Source organism: Pimephales promelas, chromosome 9 (assembly GCF_988280905.1).
Source record: "Pimephales promelas chromosome 9, fPimPro1.hap1.1, whole genome shotgun sequence".
In the NCBI taxonomy this organism is placed as follows: domain Eukaryota; kingdom Metazoa; phylum Chordata; class Actinopteri; order Cypriniformes; family Leuciscidae; genus Pimephales; species Pimephales promelas.
Window position 1 is genome coordinate 17,718,511 of NC_142777.1, and position 17,794 is coordinate 17,736,304.

Consider the following 17,794-nt stretch of genomic DNA (forward strand, 5'->3'; position numbering starts at 1 on the left):
TTACAGGGCTTCTCAACACACCTCAGTCTACTTTTTCAACTCTTCAGTCGGTGCAAGACGTCAGATTTAAAACTCGGGCTTAAGGCCTCCGCATTTAAAGGTTATATTCATTATTAGCATCCCGCGAGGGACATGAAAGCTTCAAATATGCAAAAAGGCCAACGTGAATGAGCAGAGGTCCCACAAGCACATTAAGAGGGAGGAAAATAAGCAAAATAACCTCATAGCTAAGTTGCATTAAAAATTGAAGAGCTGAAAAGCAAACTGAGAGCTTCACACGGAATTGCTTGGCTGTGTGTTTGAGTGCTAATTGCTATGTTCGATTTCCCACAGGCCGGTCAGCCGGCACTCTGCTTAGACTTTGATTAAGCCAGAGCTCACCAAGCACAAACGCTATTATCACACTTGACATTTGAGTTGTGTAAATGAAGCATTTTGAGAATTTCACCTAAAAAAAACACCAAAAAAACGCCAAAGTCTGTTCTCCAAGGCTGATGAGGGAGCACTTAACTCAGCAAGTCACTCCAAAATGCAATCAGGGGAAAAGACATTCCTCAGCCCTTCAGATAACTCCCTCAGTATGGCTCCCGTGATCAACCGCAAAGCACGGGGTCACACGGATTTAGCGATGATGGCCGCGCTGACGTTTTTAAGTCTGAGAAAAGTTCTACAAGTCTGAAAGCTTCTCGCACCCAATTTAAATTCGACAGCACACCGACTTGGAAACGTTGACGCACGCTCTTAAAAATACCCATAGACGCCATAATGCCAAGGTGAAAGTTCAATGAACGTGACTCAGGAGAGCACGGGGAGAGCTTTTAAAGCAGTTTATGGTCCATCAAATTGGTAAAGGGAAATGAGCTCTGGCATGGGTAAAGGTGAGTGTGGAGCTGTACGCTCTGCTGGGAGTAAACTTGAGCAGTCTGCACCTCATTACTGCCAGTCTGTTGTTTTTCACATTGATGAATTATTAAATGCTAGGTCCATCTCTCAACAAGAAAAGCAGTAGATTAAGGGGATGACAGAGAGAATGAGGATATTTAGGAAAACACAAAATGCATCTCGTATTAATCATAGTTTTATTTCGAGCTGTCACATAGCAACAGCAAAAGTAATACACATAGCTCCCTGAAAGAGAAGCCTTACATGAAAAGATCAATCTGAAATCCACCAAAATAAATACTGAGTTTACAAAAGTTCTACAACTTCTTGGGAGATTTACAACACATTCATGCTTAGCACTTCTGCCTTCGGGGCTATGAGGCGTTCGCTTCATACGTGTGGCTGATTGGAATGATTACCCTGAAGGTCCATGAAGGTTTGGGGAGAAGGTTCTGAATGTTATTGATGTCATATCTGACACACATCTTTTGGCCCGCTCTGTTAGAAGCGATAACTCATGGCTCGTATAGTTGTGTTTTTGGTTCCGTCATCATTTTCTCAAATCCTTACGTATCGGTGCTACTTTTCATAACCCAGGCAAAGTCTTTTTCAGCTCACGGTCATGGTTCCTAAGCTTCAAACATTACCAAATCTCCACCTTTAAAAAATATGACATCCAAAGAAAGGAAATTGTGCAAGCTGTTCACTGCTGTCACCAACAACAACAAAAAATGCGTATTGTTAACTAAGCTTAGAATCAAAGGGTGCTACATAATCGAAAGTGTACTAATGAAATGAAATCAATAATTTGGACTTTATAACTCACCAAAGCCCTGCGGTTGGCTGGGGAAATCATTTGATTGTACATTATAACCTCTTACAAAGGAATATTTTCAAACACAACCAGCATTTATTGGTGTTCACTTGCACAGTTTCACTGCGAATCACAATGCTCTGTACATCCCGTGAAGGCACGACCATGTACATGTTTGATTGTAAAAAAAACACACAAAAAAAACAAGTAGCCTAGCATACAGCTTACTTGGACATTGCTTTGAAAAACACTGTAGATTCATGGTCAGCATTTGCAGATACACCAGACTGGAGGAAGAAACGCATTGGACTAAAGCATTTAAAAGGAACACGTGGACGGACCACTATCAAATCTTTTGCATAAAAATATACTCCTATTTACAATAAAACCAAACTAAACTCTACCTTTAGAAATTAAATATCGCTTGATAAAAACATGAGAAGATGAGAAAAGAAAGCCATTCTCTCGAGGTGTAAGCTCTGTTCGCATTCAAACAAAGCCATAATAGACCGAATCTTAATGTGTCTTATTTGTTCCATCATCACATCACCACGCCGCGTTTATGAAAACTGATCACGAAAGTCAAACTCATTCATCCACTGTCCTGTCCAGAATACTGAATGACTTGTGGATGAATAATCTTCATATTATCAAAGTGCTACAAGTGCTTTATTTGCAGGAGAGGTCATCATTTTAAAATAAACTGGACGCTAATGCATGAGGACAGACATGTTTGATATTACATTTTTTAGTGTTGTACATGTTACACTGCCTGTTCATCCCAACAACCAAACCTGCTTTTCTGATGAAACTGGCTGACACATAAAATGTAATTATTTCAAAATAGTTTAGATCAATTCAAACAATTGGTGTTCCCAAAGGTAATTCGTTTTAGGTAGAGGCACAGTTCAGCTGACTGGCAAATGCTGAAATGAGGGATGGAGATTGTTCTGGGTCACTTCTGCTATATCGAGGCTCTCCTAGGAGCAAGTTTGATGTTTATTGGGGTCCTCAGCTCTGGAAGAGAGCTTTATTATGGCACATCACTGGTTTGGGAGGTTTTAGTTATAAATGTCAAGGAACGAAAATGCAACGCATTTTCCCCCCATGAAATCGGCATAAAAAAGAGAGAAGCAGCTGTATTTCCTCCCCTGATGCCTATAGGAAGCATTCACATGACATTCTCTTAAAGGGATAGTTCACCCACAAATGAAAATGAAATTCTGTCATCATTTACTCCAAATTTGAATGGGCTAGATGTTATTTCGCGAATTTTCAACCCGCTTTATATTGTTGCCAGTAGTATAGGTAAATGAACAATATCTTCTCCACGTTACCTCGACCGAGAAATTCATATTTATTTGTCGGCAAAAGTTGGTCTATACCTGTGCATTTTTGTATTCCCTGCCCATGGACAGTTGGATTGACAGAGGGTTATTAACAAAACGGTTATTGTATACGTACAATACTGTACACGTGACAGCATTTTTCTTCGGGGGGTTGGATGTAACTGACCGAATGGCATCCAGTTTGACTAAAAACACAGTTTTTTTCAGATTTTCCATTGTGCCATTCGCTCCGTATTTACGATTCTTTACAGTCTTTAGCCACTGCCTACAATGCACTGAATCCTTCTCTTGAAACTGAAAGTAACTCACTCCCGCTAACGTTTACTCTTTGTTTTCTTTCAACTGGAACAATACAAGTCAAGAAGTGGTATTACTCTGGTTAGCGTATCCACAGCATACTGGTGGATGTAACCTTGGACGGAAACATGCACAGTGCATAATGGGTATTGTTTTTCATACCTATTAGACAAAAGGAAAGACAACAGCCCTTTTTTAGTCAGGTTGCACTGATTTAAATGGTTCGCCTTTCGACTGTATAGGCAGCCAAATTTTATTGAAAGCCAATTTTGTCAGCAGTAAATTACTTGAATTGTTTCCGTGGGACATGAATTGAGAATTTCCTCTTATTTCCATTAACATATTTCCACTAGAGAAATTTAGGCTAAATATTGGCTATCTATTGTCAATAATGTACACTGTAAAAATGAATATGCTTTATCTAATCAAAACAAAAATTGTGCAAAAGATTACAAGCAATATTATTAATTAAATTTAACAAATTAGAATTGAGTAACAATTAATCAAATTAATTCCTTAAAAGTTAACCATTTAAAATGAGTCAAACTTAAAACAACAACCAAAAAAACAGACATTTAAGTCACCATTACTGTGATCGGTGTTGGTTTTAGGTTTGTTTTAAAATGACGATTTTCTCCTTCAGTGATTCTGCTTGTTAGCATCAGGTGTCTTCAATGTTGGCAATATAAAATAAGTCTGTCTGTTCGTGAGATATTTTTGTTACATTTTTTTGGTGTAAACTTTACTCATTTTAAATGGTTAACTTTTAATGAATAATTTGATTAATTATTACTCAATTATACTTTGTTAAATTTAATTAATAATAATGCTTGTAATCTGTTGCCACAATTCTATTGATTAGATAAAGTACATTAATTTTTACAGTGTATGAAGCACAACTCACACAGAAGTCCCTTTCAAACCAAGTGCCAAGCTTGGTCAACGCGGTGAATTTGCGGCTGTTGCGAAATCTGCGTGGGGAATTCTCGGTCGCCTTGATTTCTATCGAAATGACTGAAAAATTAGCTGAACGTCGGTTAATGTGAGTTGTTATTCCCTTTGAATTACTGGCGTTTTGCATCATTGACATCCTTTTTGTGTTCCACAAAAAAAAAAAAAAACCAGAAGCCCGTATAGTTTGGAATAACTTGAGGGTGAACAAATAATGAATTTCCACTTTTTGGCGAACTATCCCTTCAAGTACTTTTGGAAGAACAACTTCAGGCTATTTCCTTTCCTAAAACCATTTTTATCCTTGCAGCAACCGATGGTCATCTTTGGCTAAGATTAAAACAGTTTAAGACACGGTATCTGGGAGCACAGGCCCTGGTTGCTGTCACCAGAGGTTTTGTTTGGAGTGGGCTGACACATTCTCAGTAACAGGCATCACATTGTTTTAACACTCTCAGAAAATCACTGGGCTGTTTATTCCAGTGAATCATGTCAGAGGAGATCCTCATAACGGAAATCGTTGTGGAAATGGAAGCATTTATGCGAAGCACAAAGCTGACCTGACTGAGAATGGTCACCCGTAGATCTGAGCTACGGTGACCAGTGCATCATCTCATTCCCCAAAGAGCTTTAGAAGTCGTACATAAATGAGATTTCAGTTCACAATATGAAAATGAGATAGTATGTATGTTTTCTTCAAACCAATTTCAAGGCTGGAAGAAAAAGTTGTTTAATCCTTTAATCACGATTAATTGCATCTGACATAAAAGTTTGTGTTTATATAATATATGTGAATATTTTCTTTTGTCAGATTGTATATATACAATTTTGCGGGGGAAAACAATTGAGAAATCGCTCCTGCAATGCTCCCAGCTCTACCTCTTAATACTGTGTTTTTTTTTTATTTATAGAACAAAAATAAATCTTTATTTAGCGTTTGTGCCGTACCTTTCGGGAAGTGTTATCCTGACTCTAAAGCTAATACAAAGCCTCTCTGGATAAAGCTTGAAAGATTGTTGTTATATTTTTTAAATAATATTCCCAAGAGAACCAAAAAGGAAATAAACACATTTGGGGGGGGGGGGGGGTAAGAAAACTTACCAACATTCCTCTGCAATGGAAATTCATATCCTAAAATATAGACTTTTGGCAACATTGTCATTTCCTTCATTGTTCAGCAGCTCTTTGAGCAAACAGTTCAGTCCAGCTCCCAGTCCTCAAGTCCTGAAATGCTCCTGTGGCGTCTGAGCTGCAGGCAGGGCGGTAAGAAATGGCACCTTCCAGTGATGTTCCTCATGAGAGCGTAGCCTGTGTCAGAAACATGACTCCTGGGACTCTGTGTCGTTCTGTATTGACAGTTTCTCCTGTTCAATGTTGTTTCCATTGTGAAGAACTGAATACCTGAATGAAAAAAAGAAACCAGGACACCGCTTCAATGACAGTGACACATGTAAAAGCACCACAGAATCTCATATTCGTCTCTCTACAAGCTTTTGGAAGAATTTTCAAGCAATGTGGAGAAATGTACCTCACCTCATTTGGCAGAAGAGCCAATGTTGCCCTTTCACTAATATGAAAAAAAAGGTTCTTTAATAAGGGCGAAATCTTTACATCACCTACTACTGATAATGGTGAGGGCCAAAAGCAGCGCAGGTTTAAATATGATATCAAAATGTGGCTTTTATAGCTTTGAGGCTAACTATATGACAGAATTATCTTTTATCAGATGTGTAGTGCACAATTACAATCTTGCTTACATGACTTTTGTTCTTTTTTCATTTCATTGATTCATAAACTACTCAGTAGACCCAAGTGCTGTAGATAAAATGATACATATACAATATATCAATACCATATGTATTAACAGCCCATTCTCACCCCCAAGGCGTCACTTAACTGACGCCTTGGGAAGCATTTGGACATGCTTCAATATCTGACGCTTTAGGCGTCCTTTAGCGTCAGTTAGATGACGCCCTAGGATCGCGTGTACCCTACCCCCACCCCACACCTAAACCTAACCGCGTCCTCTAACTGACGCTTTCCTTTAGCGTCAGTTAGATGACGTTGTAGGATCGCGTCATGTAAGTGACGCTAAAGGGCGCCTAAAACGTCAAATATTGAAGCATGGTCAAAGGTGACGCCTTGGGGTGAGAATGCGTTGGTATTAAAAGACAAATAAGTGTTTAACCAACCTTTAAAAACAGTAAAAGACATAGAAGATACAAAAATATTTTTGTCCAGTCAAATACTTTCTAGAATGAGAATAAGGTCCCATCCCTCATTACTGAACAGCAATGGCAAGTAGAAAATATATCTTTTTTAATAGTTTAAATATGTAGACATGGCATTCAACAGCTTGTGTGCAGTATCTCAATCAGTAGAGGGTTAGATTTCCAGGGAATGCAAGAACGGACAAAACGTGTATTTTGAATGTAATATAAGACAGGCAAATGCATTTAAATGCATTCTGATGTTGATGAAAGATTATTGCATAGTTAAATCAGATATAAATTAAGTTCTTCAGCAAAGAAATCCTCAAAATCCTTATGGATTTCAGAATCTTCAAAGGAATTGTAACACTCCAATTTTCAATGATTTAATAAAGATTATTGGAGTGTTTTAAAGGGGAAAAAAAGTATTTTTCAGTCTTTAAATATACACCTAATTGAATGTGTCGCTTGCCATTTCTTTGTAACTATTTGTAGTATTTACTGTTTCAAAGAAAATCAATGTTTTAGTGTAGCCAGACAAAAAATAAATAAATAAAATACACACATTTGTGCATCTATAGACCTCCTCTCCATTTCTTGTTTTGTTAAATTACTGAGACAGAAAACATTGCCCCATACGATTACTCATTTGTATATAGCCGTACCGGCCATGAACCTAGTTTTCTTCAAGAAAAAAAAAAATCATTACAATCTATTTATAAACAAACAATCTAAAGTCAATTCCTGCAGAGCAACTGGGCATGAAATGTGCCTGAACAAAAGAAAACCGCACAAAAGAAAAACCTTTTTCCTTTTGAAAGGAAACATGCATCAGCTTTTCAATGAAGCAGAACCCAAAATTACTGCCACATTGCCACTTTCTAACTATACTGTTCACTGCGAGACAGCTCTGCACAGCCTGAGCACAGCCTGATACATCTGTCAAATTAACATGATTCACTGCAAACATTCAATACTCCCCAATACACTTCAGTAATAATTTCTTGATCATGCTGGTACATCCAATCTAGACATTAGCTGGCTGGATCAGAGGCAGAGCTCCTTAATTTACATAAACATGAACACACACACACAGAGGAAGTATCTACATCAATCCGACAACTTCATTCTTAATTATGTGTCTGGGCATCAGAGAAATGCACTAAAGCCCTGAAGACTGATGGGAAAGAAGGCAGTGGTGTAGGGCACATAACTTATTTACAGTAAATCTAGAGAGATAAATTCTCCGGGAAATCATTTAGATATAGAAAAATAGGCAAACAAACATTTTGACTTTAATTAAATAATTTCCTCTTAGAAAAAAAGTGTTCATTGGGGTTATATATATGAAGCACAGGGTTCTTTACTCAACTCCAAAGGAACTTTTATGCTAAAAAATGTTCTATAATGACAAGAAATAACCCTTTTGGCACAAAGGTTCTTTATAGGCTATTATTCATTCATATATTACATTATTCTGCAACATTTTGTTGTTGTAATTAAGTTATTGTTTATTAAACTGTTGAATTAACTTAATGTCACATATTAAACATGCTGATTTTTGGAAGATAAAAACTGAAATGTCACTCTTTGTGTGATGTTGATTAATTTTGTGATCATTCACATGCATTGCATTTTAGGGGTTCCAAATACGTAGCACTTTAGAACATTTTAAGGTCCTATATAGAACCTTTTCTATATATGAAGAGTTCAGATGCAAAAGCCTCTAAGTGCCATTTGAAATTTTCTTCTAGAATGACCATTTTTATCAAGCTTGTATATTTAATTTCAGTGATTTCACTTAAATGGCAATGATAATTACCTATTAATTGTTATTTAAGTGAAATTACTGAACTTAAATATACAAGTTTGACAAAAATCATCATTAAAGAAGAACATTTCAAATGGCATTTAGAGGCTTTTGCATCTGAACTCTTCATATATATATATATATTTCTTTTTAAAGAAGAAGAAATGCACTGTACTTTTCAAAAAATTGGGGTTAGTATGTTTTTGTCGCTTATGATTGTGTATGAAAACGATTAAAAGTGCTTGCTGTTTTACTGCCTCTAGTGTTCATTTTGGTACATATTTAGCATTTTGTATACGGTATACGTTTTCCAATGAGCCTGTTTTGAAAAATTCCATGTTTGGCTGGGAAAGAGTTCACTTTAGATACTAGCATGCATTTAACATATGATTTCATAGCTGTTAAAATCACATCATTACCACAAACCACATGTTTTATTTGTTTGTGCCATCTGCAAATGCTGCTTTGATAGACTTGCCGGACTTTATAGAGCAATAAATTATCTAATAAATATATGCATGCTGTAGGCATTATTTTAAATGACTTTTTTAAATGCATTATTTGTGTATTAAATAGGAAACACAAAGTTCTCAGTCAACGAGCCGTGGGGTTTGCACCTAGACCCTGGATCGGGATTTTCAATGTGATCACCAAACGTGACGACAACTCGCAGGTCCAGGAAGTGATGACGTTCCAGGCATCTGCGATTCTCCACGCTCACTGACGTATGAAATTGGCAGCAGCTTACCTAAAATGCCTACAAATTTAGATCTGAGCTGCAGCATAACTCAGTCACGGAGTAACCACAGCAACCAGAGCAAAGAAGTGACCAACCAACAGTGGAAAAATATGTTCAAGTTCATCACAAATGCAGGATTTTTGGACATTGATATGGGAACGATCTCACCACTGTTTTCTGTTAACTGCACACGTGAGGGGTCACACGCTTCTGATTTTGCTGCAGCCCAGGCAGAAAATGCTAGACTCAGAATGAAATGTGTGGTGGAAAAAAACAATTAATTTCCTGAACGAATGGATGCGGCATTTCAACTGAAGTCCATTTCCATGTCCATTGATTTTCAGTACGGAACTGAAGCTGTCAGAAATGTACATGGAAATATGCAGCTCTGATTAATTTGCAAGATAAGTGTCGCTCCCTCTAGAATCAGAATTTCGCAATAAAACAAAACAGCCTAATGATAAATAGCCAAATAAACAGAGGAACTGCTCCACATTAGATTAATTTCGTTTCCTAAAAAGTGGGATTAGGCTAATCAATCTTGAAATATCAATACTTCTGAGACTGATAAGCATGCTTGTGATTTTATAATGATTTCAATGCAACATTAACGCATATGCTACCACTCAAAAGTAGGACACAATAAATTGACTAAAAGTGACAATAAAGATATAATGTTACAAAAAAATGTCTATTTCAAATAAATGCAGTTCTTTTTAACTGTCTATTCACCAGAGAATCCTGAAAAAAGAATGCATCACGGTTTGCCATTCCACCAAAAGGGTATTTCTGTCCATTTCTGTCCCCAGGAGATTATATGTATAAAATTGCATGAAAATGAACTCTAAAATATTTTGTCATGCACATTAAGCTAACAACAAATTTAAAACATATAATTAAAAACATTAACGACACATAACACTAAAAAATAGCATTTTCTGCATGTCCCAACTCTCCATCTCTAAACTTTACCATGAAAAATTATGATTAAAATCCTTCAGAAATCTGTTGTGTGACTTTATATACTAACTGCTTTAAAAAAAAAAAAAAAAAAAACATTTGATTTTAGATAAAATACACATTTTAGTCATGTCCCCGAGTTTTCACTCAGTCCTGTTACACTATTACATCCCCTCTCTGAAAAACGTAGAATATTCCACAAGACACATTTTCAACAGTATGATCATCATCTGGATCTTCTGAAGGCAATGGGGCGACTATAAGTCATTTCTGTATATCATGAAATTGTAACTATGAATGAGAAGGTCAATCTCAACATACAGTCCTGTTACCTAAACTTTTTCTTTGATTTAAGTTTTTTATTTTTAAAATATTAACTTTTGGTAAGGCACTAGAAATGGCTCAGTGTCCTCACGCTATTACCATCAATGCTATGTGGCCATATGCCATACATTTAATATCTTTTTTGCTTAAAAACTCAATCCTGTTACTTTCAGTCCTGTTACTATTTTTTTTTTCTTCACTTTTGGTGAGCATAGGAGACTGTTCAAAAAAATTTCTTCTCCAAACTTTTCAAAGGTAGTATATTTAAAAGTGAAAACTCTGACTTTAAGATCAACTTGTTGCAAAGGAGTATACTCACTTCACTATAATCATCATAAATACTGAAAAAAGATCAAGCAGTCAGTCAGTTGTCAGTATTTTTGCCTTGATAATACTTGGTAACAAATCGAAATGAAGTGTTATCGCTCATTCCCACTAAGAAATAGATTTTGCTTAGTAAGAACAAAGGGAATATTTGTCCAAACTGCCCACTGTAAATCTAACTGAGAGAGAGAGAGGGATAGAGGGCAGAGAGGAGAGAAGGAGGGAGGGAGATTTCTTCATTCTCACTTCTATTCCACAGTTTCCTGACATCATTAAAGTCAGAAGGCTCTGTTTAGCTGTGCAAGCCACAGTCGCACCAATCCATGGCCATCTGGAGTGCAGAGAAGCAAAAAAAAGCAAAGCGTGAAATACTGTAGTGGTTGAAGAAATGATAATCTAATGAAATCTTCAATTTCCTTTGAAAAAACGTCTGGGCTTACTGTTATAATCAGTGCTAAATGCAAACTTTTTGCCATGCCTCATACTGGGTTTTAATGAATTTAACAGATACACAAACTAGTACTTTTCCATCTTTAAATGTCCTCAAAATGAGGTTTTATAGAACAAAAATAGAATTATTTGGCATCATCATAAGTTATATTTTTAAATGCAGGTAACTAATACTAGATATTTTGGTCTGAAATCAAAGCTGAAATCTGAGTGCAAATATTGGCACAAAACCCAGAAATTTGACTGCTGATAACAGTCTCAATATTGCCACAATTTCATTATAAGCAAAAAGGTGATAGACAAACAATTTTTCCATTTAAAACACACATCTCATGCAGCTGCTGATAACAGAAGACTCATTTAATTGGAGCCCTAAAGCCTGTTTATCAAGCCATCATCTTATCTGATAAAAGAACCTCTTAGTGATGTATTTTGTGACATGCTCACTATCACTTGAGTTTGAGAGAGGAGGCAAAGCAGGAAAATCTCTCCTAACTGAACTGTTTAGGATTAACAAGTAAAGGCAGGGCAAGATATAGCTTTCTTTTGGTGTCTGATACCATCTCTAATTCCAGTCCACTTCACAAGAAGAGTGGCTAGGCAATATATTACAAACTTATCTATTCAGACATATTCCAGTTCCTGTCAGGTCAGAAAGGGCAGTGCAAAATGAGTCCAATCTCATCTCAGTGCCTGCCGCGTCACAGCTCTCGTCTCATTCAGGGTCAGACTAACAGGCCTTGACAGTCCTCAGAAAATACTTGCGAAACACTATTCACTAGTACTTTTATATTTACACTACCATAGGGGCAGCAAGAAATTAATACTTTTTATTCGGCAAGGATGCATTAAACTGATCAAAACTGACAGTAATCCATCCATCCATCCATCCATCCACTCTATAACTATTTATAATATAATTAAAGCTGCTGTACGTAGCTTTTTTGGAGTTAAAAATGATCCAAAATACATTTTTGAGAAATTACATAACCAGCCAGTGTTCAAAACTATCTGCTTGCCTTAGCTCGATTCAAAGCGGTAAGCTTAATGGTTTTAATTCCAGTGGTACTGGTGGATTTCCGCAGGAGATTCAAGCATGTTTTTGCGTCATTACTAGAGTAGGCGACAGCCGCGGACTTGACGAGACGAAATTATTATTATTTTTTAATTAAATTCGGGCGGGTGGCGTGCGATTGAACACTGTAAAAAATAAAACCTTAATTTTTACGGTAAAAAAACGGCAGCTGTGGTTGCCAGAACTTTACCGTTAAAAATACGGTAGGAAAGTTAATGGTTTTGCAAACTTTATTTAAAATTTAAAGTAATAAACCGTATTTTATTTTCTGATAAAATGTTGATTTGCCAACTTAATGACGAATTGATATCTGTTTTAGACAATTGTAATATTCTGACAATCAACAATCATCACAGCATGCAGTGATGAGAGTTACATGAGCAATCACAGCTCATCACAAGTGAATACTTATATAAAATAATACTTATATAAAGAAGCTGCACAGTGTCATTCACACAAACATTAAACACCATCATGGTAACACACATGAAATTAAAAAAATGCATTAAAAATTAATTTAACAACATTTAATGTAACATAAAACCCTAATGTACATAACTGATTAGAAAAACTAACAATAAAACTATGAGGAACTAGTTGTTTCAACAAAAACTCATCAAATGTGAAGTGTCACGCAGGGAATTGTGGGAATGTCAATTTACGTTTTTTTATTTAAATACAATGATTTGTTCTTTTTCACTTTCAAACCTGTAAATTTAACGGTATTTTACTGTAAAATTATATCACAGTAATTTACCGTGTATAGTACGGAAACTTTCTGTTAACCAATTAACAGTTTTGCACTGTAGAATTTTTACTGTATTTTACCGTTAAAATCAATGTTATTTTTTTTTACAGTGAACCAATCAAATTAAATATATATATATATATATATATATATATATATATATATAGAGAGATTCTTAAATATTGTTATCTGACTATACCTACCTCCAAAAAAAAACAAAATAAAAATAAATCAAGCACACTTTGAAAGTCAAAATTTCATCATGCAGCTAGTCGAGTCTATGCAGAGACTGCTTGTTATTATCAGAGATGGCAACACCGGCGAAGGAAGTACGGGACAAAATCCAAAAAGGTGAATTAAAAACAAAGGAAATAGAAGGTCAGAAAAGTGTTGCCTGGAATAGGTTTTACTGAGTGAAAAAAAACAGGATGACACCAGTGCAGGCTTCGTAATTTGCAAAAACCTGCGAAGCAATTTATGTTCATGACAGCCACAAGATGGGTGAAGTTACGTCTAATATGCTGCATCACAAGTGTGCTGCTAAAACCCAAACCGCACGAACACCTTGACAAGTTTCGTCCATTAATTTAGGCAATTTGTTTATTTTTGTCCCTGCGCGCCGATTGGAGACAGAGTTCACTGCTGATGTTCTGAGAGCTTTCTATCGGGGCTGTCATCAGCAGTGCCTCGTATCGTCCAATCAGCGGTTGGTGGGCGGGTGCGGTTTTGAAAATTGGTCAAAAACATTGGTGCGGATGGATGGCGGACGGATGATGAGTTTTGTAATGCGATTGCGGATAAAATAATAGCCCATCTGTGCATCTCTAGTCATTACGTCACATCAGTACACATAAAAAAGAGTCTCGGCTAGTGTAAGCTATATACTGTATTTGTTAATTTATTCCAAATGTTGTTTAATTACATGTATTTAGAATACATACAATGCTTGCATGAAGTTAGCTTATTAAATCGAGACAAAAGGATACAACAGATAATTTTTGAAATGATATTGTGGTGGAAATATTTATGACTGAATTTTCCATAGGTGCAGGTATGTCCGCAGGGCCAAGACACCACATGGTCTCCTTGAATAACATAACAAAAAAACTAGCTTAAACACAAATGGCATAATAATGTGTTTTCAATGATTTCTCTTAACTGAATGATTCTGCACTCGACGGCATTGACTCGTCTCAGTAACTTCCACTGTTCAGGGAGCACAGCTAACTAAAAAACATATTGATGACCACCAAGAAAAATAAGTGTGGTCAGTCAGACGGCCCCTTCCAGTCTAAATGGGCATTTCTGTTATTTATGCCATGTCTGTCAAGTCAAATGTCTGGCTACGTGACCCTAGACCTTCACTGTCAGTCAGATGGTTGTGTCAATCCATGGCAGATCATCCATTTTCCTCAGCTGGAACGTTTATGAGTGTGTTTGTCATCCTCGAACTGTCTGAGGCTTTTCAAACACACGCGTCCACATAGAAAACCTGATTATTGTGGAGTTGAGTGGCACCAGAACAGGGCCATGACCTGATTGTTTTCTGAAAGAAATGCAGGTATGGTGTGGAGGAGGCTGGTGACTGGATTGAGAATGAGACAGACAGAAAGAGAGGAAAACAAAGGAAGGAAGGACAAATGCACTTATAGGAGATAAATAATCCTACAAGTAAAGTAAAACCTGAATGCATCTGCACCACAAGGAAAATGAATATATATATATATATATATCCCTAAATAAAAATCAGAATTTGGGACTGAAAATATAATTAGCTCAGTATAAAAACAGTAGAAGTCACCATGACAGGAAATCAAACTTGTGTGTATTTCTATCAGAACTTAGTGAATAAACCAAGACCAGAAGGGAGTGCAAATCCATCTAGATCAATATCCGATTCATTTTTCCATGACATAGACCAGAGCAAAATCTAATACAATTTCTCAAGTCTTCCTTCAGGCGAAGGCTGAAGTTAACAGAAGGACATAATACCACACTGCATAACAGAGACGGGTTTGATCCTAACATCCAATCCCAGCAGGCCACTCTTTACTCTTTATACGCTTTACACTCTTTACACAGGATTATCCAGCAAGCCTATAAGGCAACTGCACCAGGTAAGAACCAGCAACTATCGCATGAATAATGGAAATAGCTAGACTAGTCTGTTATCAGTGAGGAAAGCCTTGTAAGATAGCAGCTGGTGTGTACCTGCCTGTACCGTCTCGGGTAACTCGGGTAACTGCTCATTTTTAGCATTCATTATTCAAAATCAAACAACACTGTGGCGAGGGGGGCGTGGATCAGCGAAGTCTGAGTTTATGTGATCTGAGTTTATGTGAAAGCCCCAGTGCGCCGGTGATCTGTCGCTTTTAAGAATGCTAAAAGTGTACGAGTCCCAGTTCTTCTTCCATCACCCTTACAGGGATACTCCACTTTTTTTGGAAATAGGCTCATTTTACAACTCCCTCAGAGTTAAACAGTTGAGTTTTACCGTTTTCGAATCCATTCAGTTGATTTTCTGATATTTAGAAGCAAATCAGTAACCAGACAGTTTCTGGTCTCATTGACTTCCATAGTAGGAAAAAAATATACTATGGAAGTCAATGAGACCAGAAACTGTCTGGTTACTGATATTCTTTTAAACATCAGAAAATCAGCTGAATGCATTTGAAAACGGTAAAACCCAACTGTTTAACTCTGGGGGAGTTGAAAATGAGCCTATTTCCAAAAAAAGTGGAGTATTTGTCTACATTCTTTTGTCTGTAAGTAACTTTGCAACTACACATCAACTAACTCTCACATAGAAATAAAGTGAAACCCACAAATTTTTGTTTTGCATTTGTAACAATTTCAACCTATGAATCACTCACAATTTAAATGTTTACAAGGATTTTTTTCTTCGTTTTGGTCTTTATCCGATCTTTTACCCTGTGTTACATTCATTGTTTTGCATGATAGGTTTAATTATTTTAACACTTTTAACACATTATTTAAACACAGTTTCTTATGATTCATTCAAACAGTTCTTAAAAAAATACTAGATCATTTCAAGGCCATCACTATTGGAAAATAAATGAGCCTTAATTTTATGACATTAAATGGAGCGAAAGTTGAAAGTCTCGCTTCAGATGTCACAACAATGTTTAAGTTTAAATACATTTCATTCATACGGTTATCCTCAGTTGCTCCAAGATCTATGCTCTATTAATTAATACCCGTTTGTCAAAAGCTGACTCATTTTGTTCTAATTTATTCAGGCTCTTAAAATTGATTTATTAATGGATGTGGTTAATTACATCTTAATTATGTGTTTAACATCATGAATTTACACCATTAGACATCATAACTGATTTATTCTGTTGTTCTGTGAGTGAGATCTATAAAAACTGATCAGAACGATCACAGGGCAATATTTTTGTATAACGCAGTATCGTGACTCATGAGTGAAACACAATTTGTCATTCCTGTCATTCCTCACTCCTCAGAAGTAGCAAATACACGTTTGTACATCTTTATCTATACATGGATTTCAGTAATATTCCAGGAATTATGATTTCAATTCACAGCCTTCTATTCCTGTCCAGTTCACAAAAAATAATCTTTCACAAAAAAGAAAATCGGAAAAATTGAGATTTTTCCATGACCTGCAAAGTGTTTCTAGGAAGTGTTCATGTTCTAACCCTCAGTCAAGGATCATTTACATTCTGTATTGTATACGGGATTTTTTTTCATCTGAATGCGAGTCTTTTTCTTGCACAAAAGCCAGTGATGGAGATGACAAAATTGCTTGCCATTTATACAGCGATTTTCATTTATTTAAAAGCAATATTACATGAAAGGAGCAAAAATAATCCCACAGTATATTCATCCTTTGCTATAACGAGAATCAAAAGGCCTTTGTGCTTTATGACTGAATCAATTAATGAGATGAACCTTATTTCCCAAAGGATAGGCTTGGGAATTTGGGAGACATTTTAGACTATCATATCTATTGAATTTTTATTATAGTTATTGGAAATGCATGCTTTCAAAATTTCCCTTTAAGCTAAATTAATCTTAATGAATGTACAGCATTTTAAAGCACAATTGCAGTGGTATGTGCTGATCTAATAAGTACCAGCAATAAATACCTATTAAAAAAGAATCAATAAAGATTTTACTTCACATGTTTAGTCTTATCAAGGCCATAACCATGCCTTGAACACTGAGACCATGTCTCATTGTTTTTTTTTATAAAGGATAACTAAATAGAACAGTAAATGATATTCTATGTCTAATTCTTGTTGGGAAATAATCATTTTTATCTATTTGCCATTATTTTTGCATCACAATATGAGCACTTTTATTTGAATGCCTAATATGTCGAAACTAAAAGAATAAAACGCTTCGTCTTCACACTCAGTTAGGAATTACATCAATCACATACATTTTCAATTCAAAACAGACAAATTTGAGGAAAAAAGTCGTCAAGTCAAGTTACCTTTATTTATATTGAGCTTTACATTGATAACAGGAGAATGATTCAATGATGCAAACAGTTATTTTTGGCTGCAGCTTTTAAAGAAAATAGTGCCATTGCTCAGCTGAAGTCAGTTCAGAGTTGTAAAGATCTTAAGTTATTAAATTAGTTCATTCACTGTCAGAAAAAAAAGGTACAAAAGCTGTCACTGGGGCGGTACCTTTTCAAAAGGTACACTTTTGTACCTAAAGGGTGCATATTGGTACCTTCATGGTACATATTTGTACAATTATGGTACCAATATGCACGGTTTAGGTACAAAAGTGTACCTTTTTGAAAAAGGTACCGCCCCAGTGACAGCTTTTGTACCTTTTTTCTGACAGTCATAAAGCAGTTCTG

General features: G+C 36.1%; 1 protein-coding gene across 3 annotated transcripts in view; it reads right to left on the bottom strand.

The window, feature by feature from the left end:
- Positions 1-1,062: 1,062 nt before the first annotated feature.
- htr4 (5-hydroxytryptamine receptor 4) overlaps positions 1,063-17,794 on the bottom strand; it is a 132,006-nt gene continuing 115,274 nt past the window's right edge. For all 3 annotated transcript variants that reach the window (XM_039654406.2, XM_039654408.2, XM_089134809.1), the window contains one exon: positions 1,063-5,694. In XM_039654406.2, the coding sequence (XP_039510340.2) occupies positions 5,607-5,694 (88 nt within the window). In that variant the 3' untranslated portion in view covers positions 1,063-5,606. The remainder of the gene's footprint in view (positions 5,695-17,794) is intronic.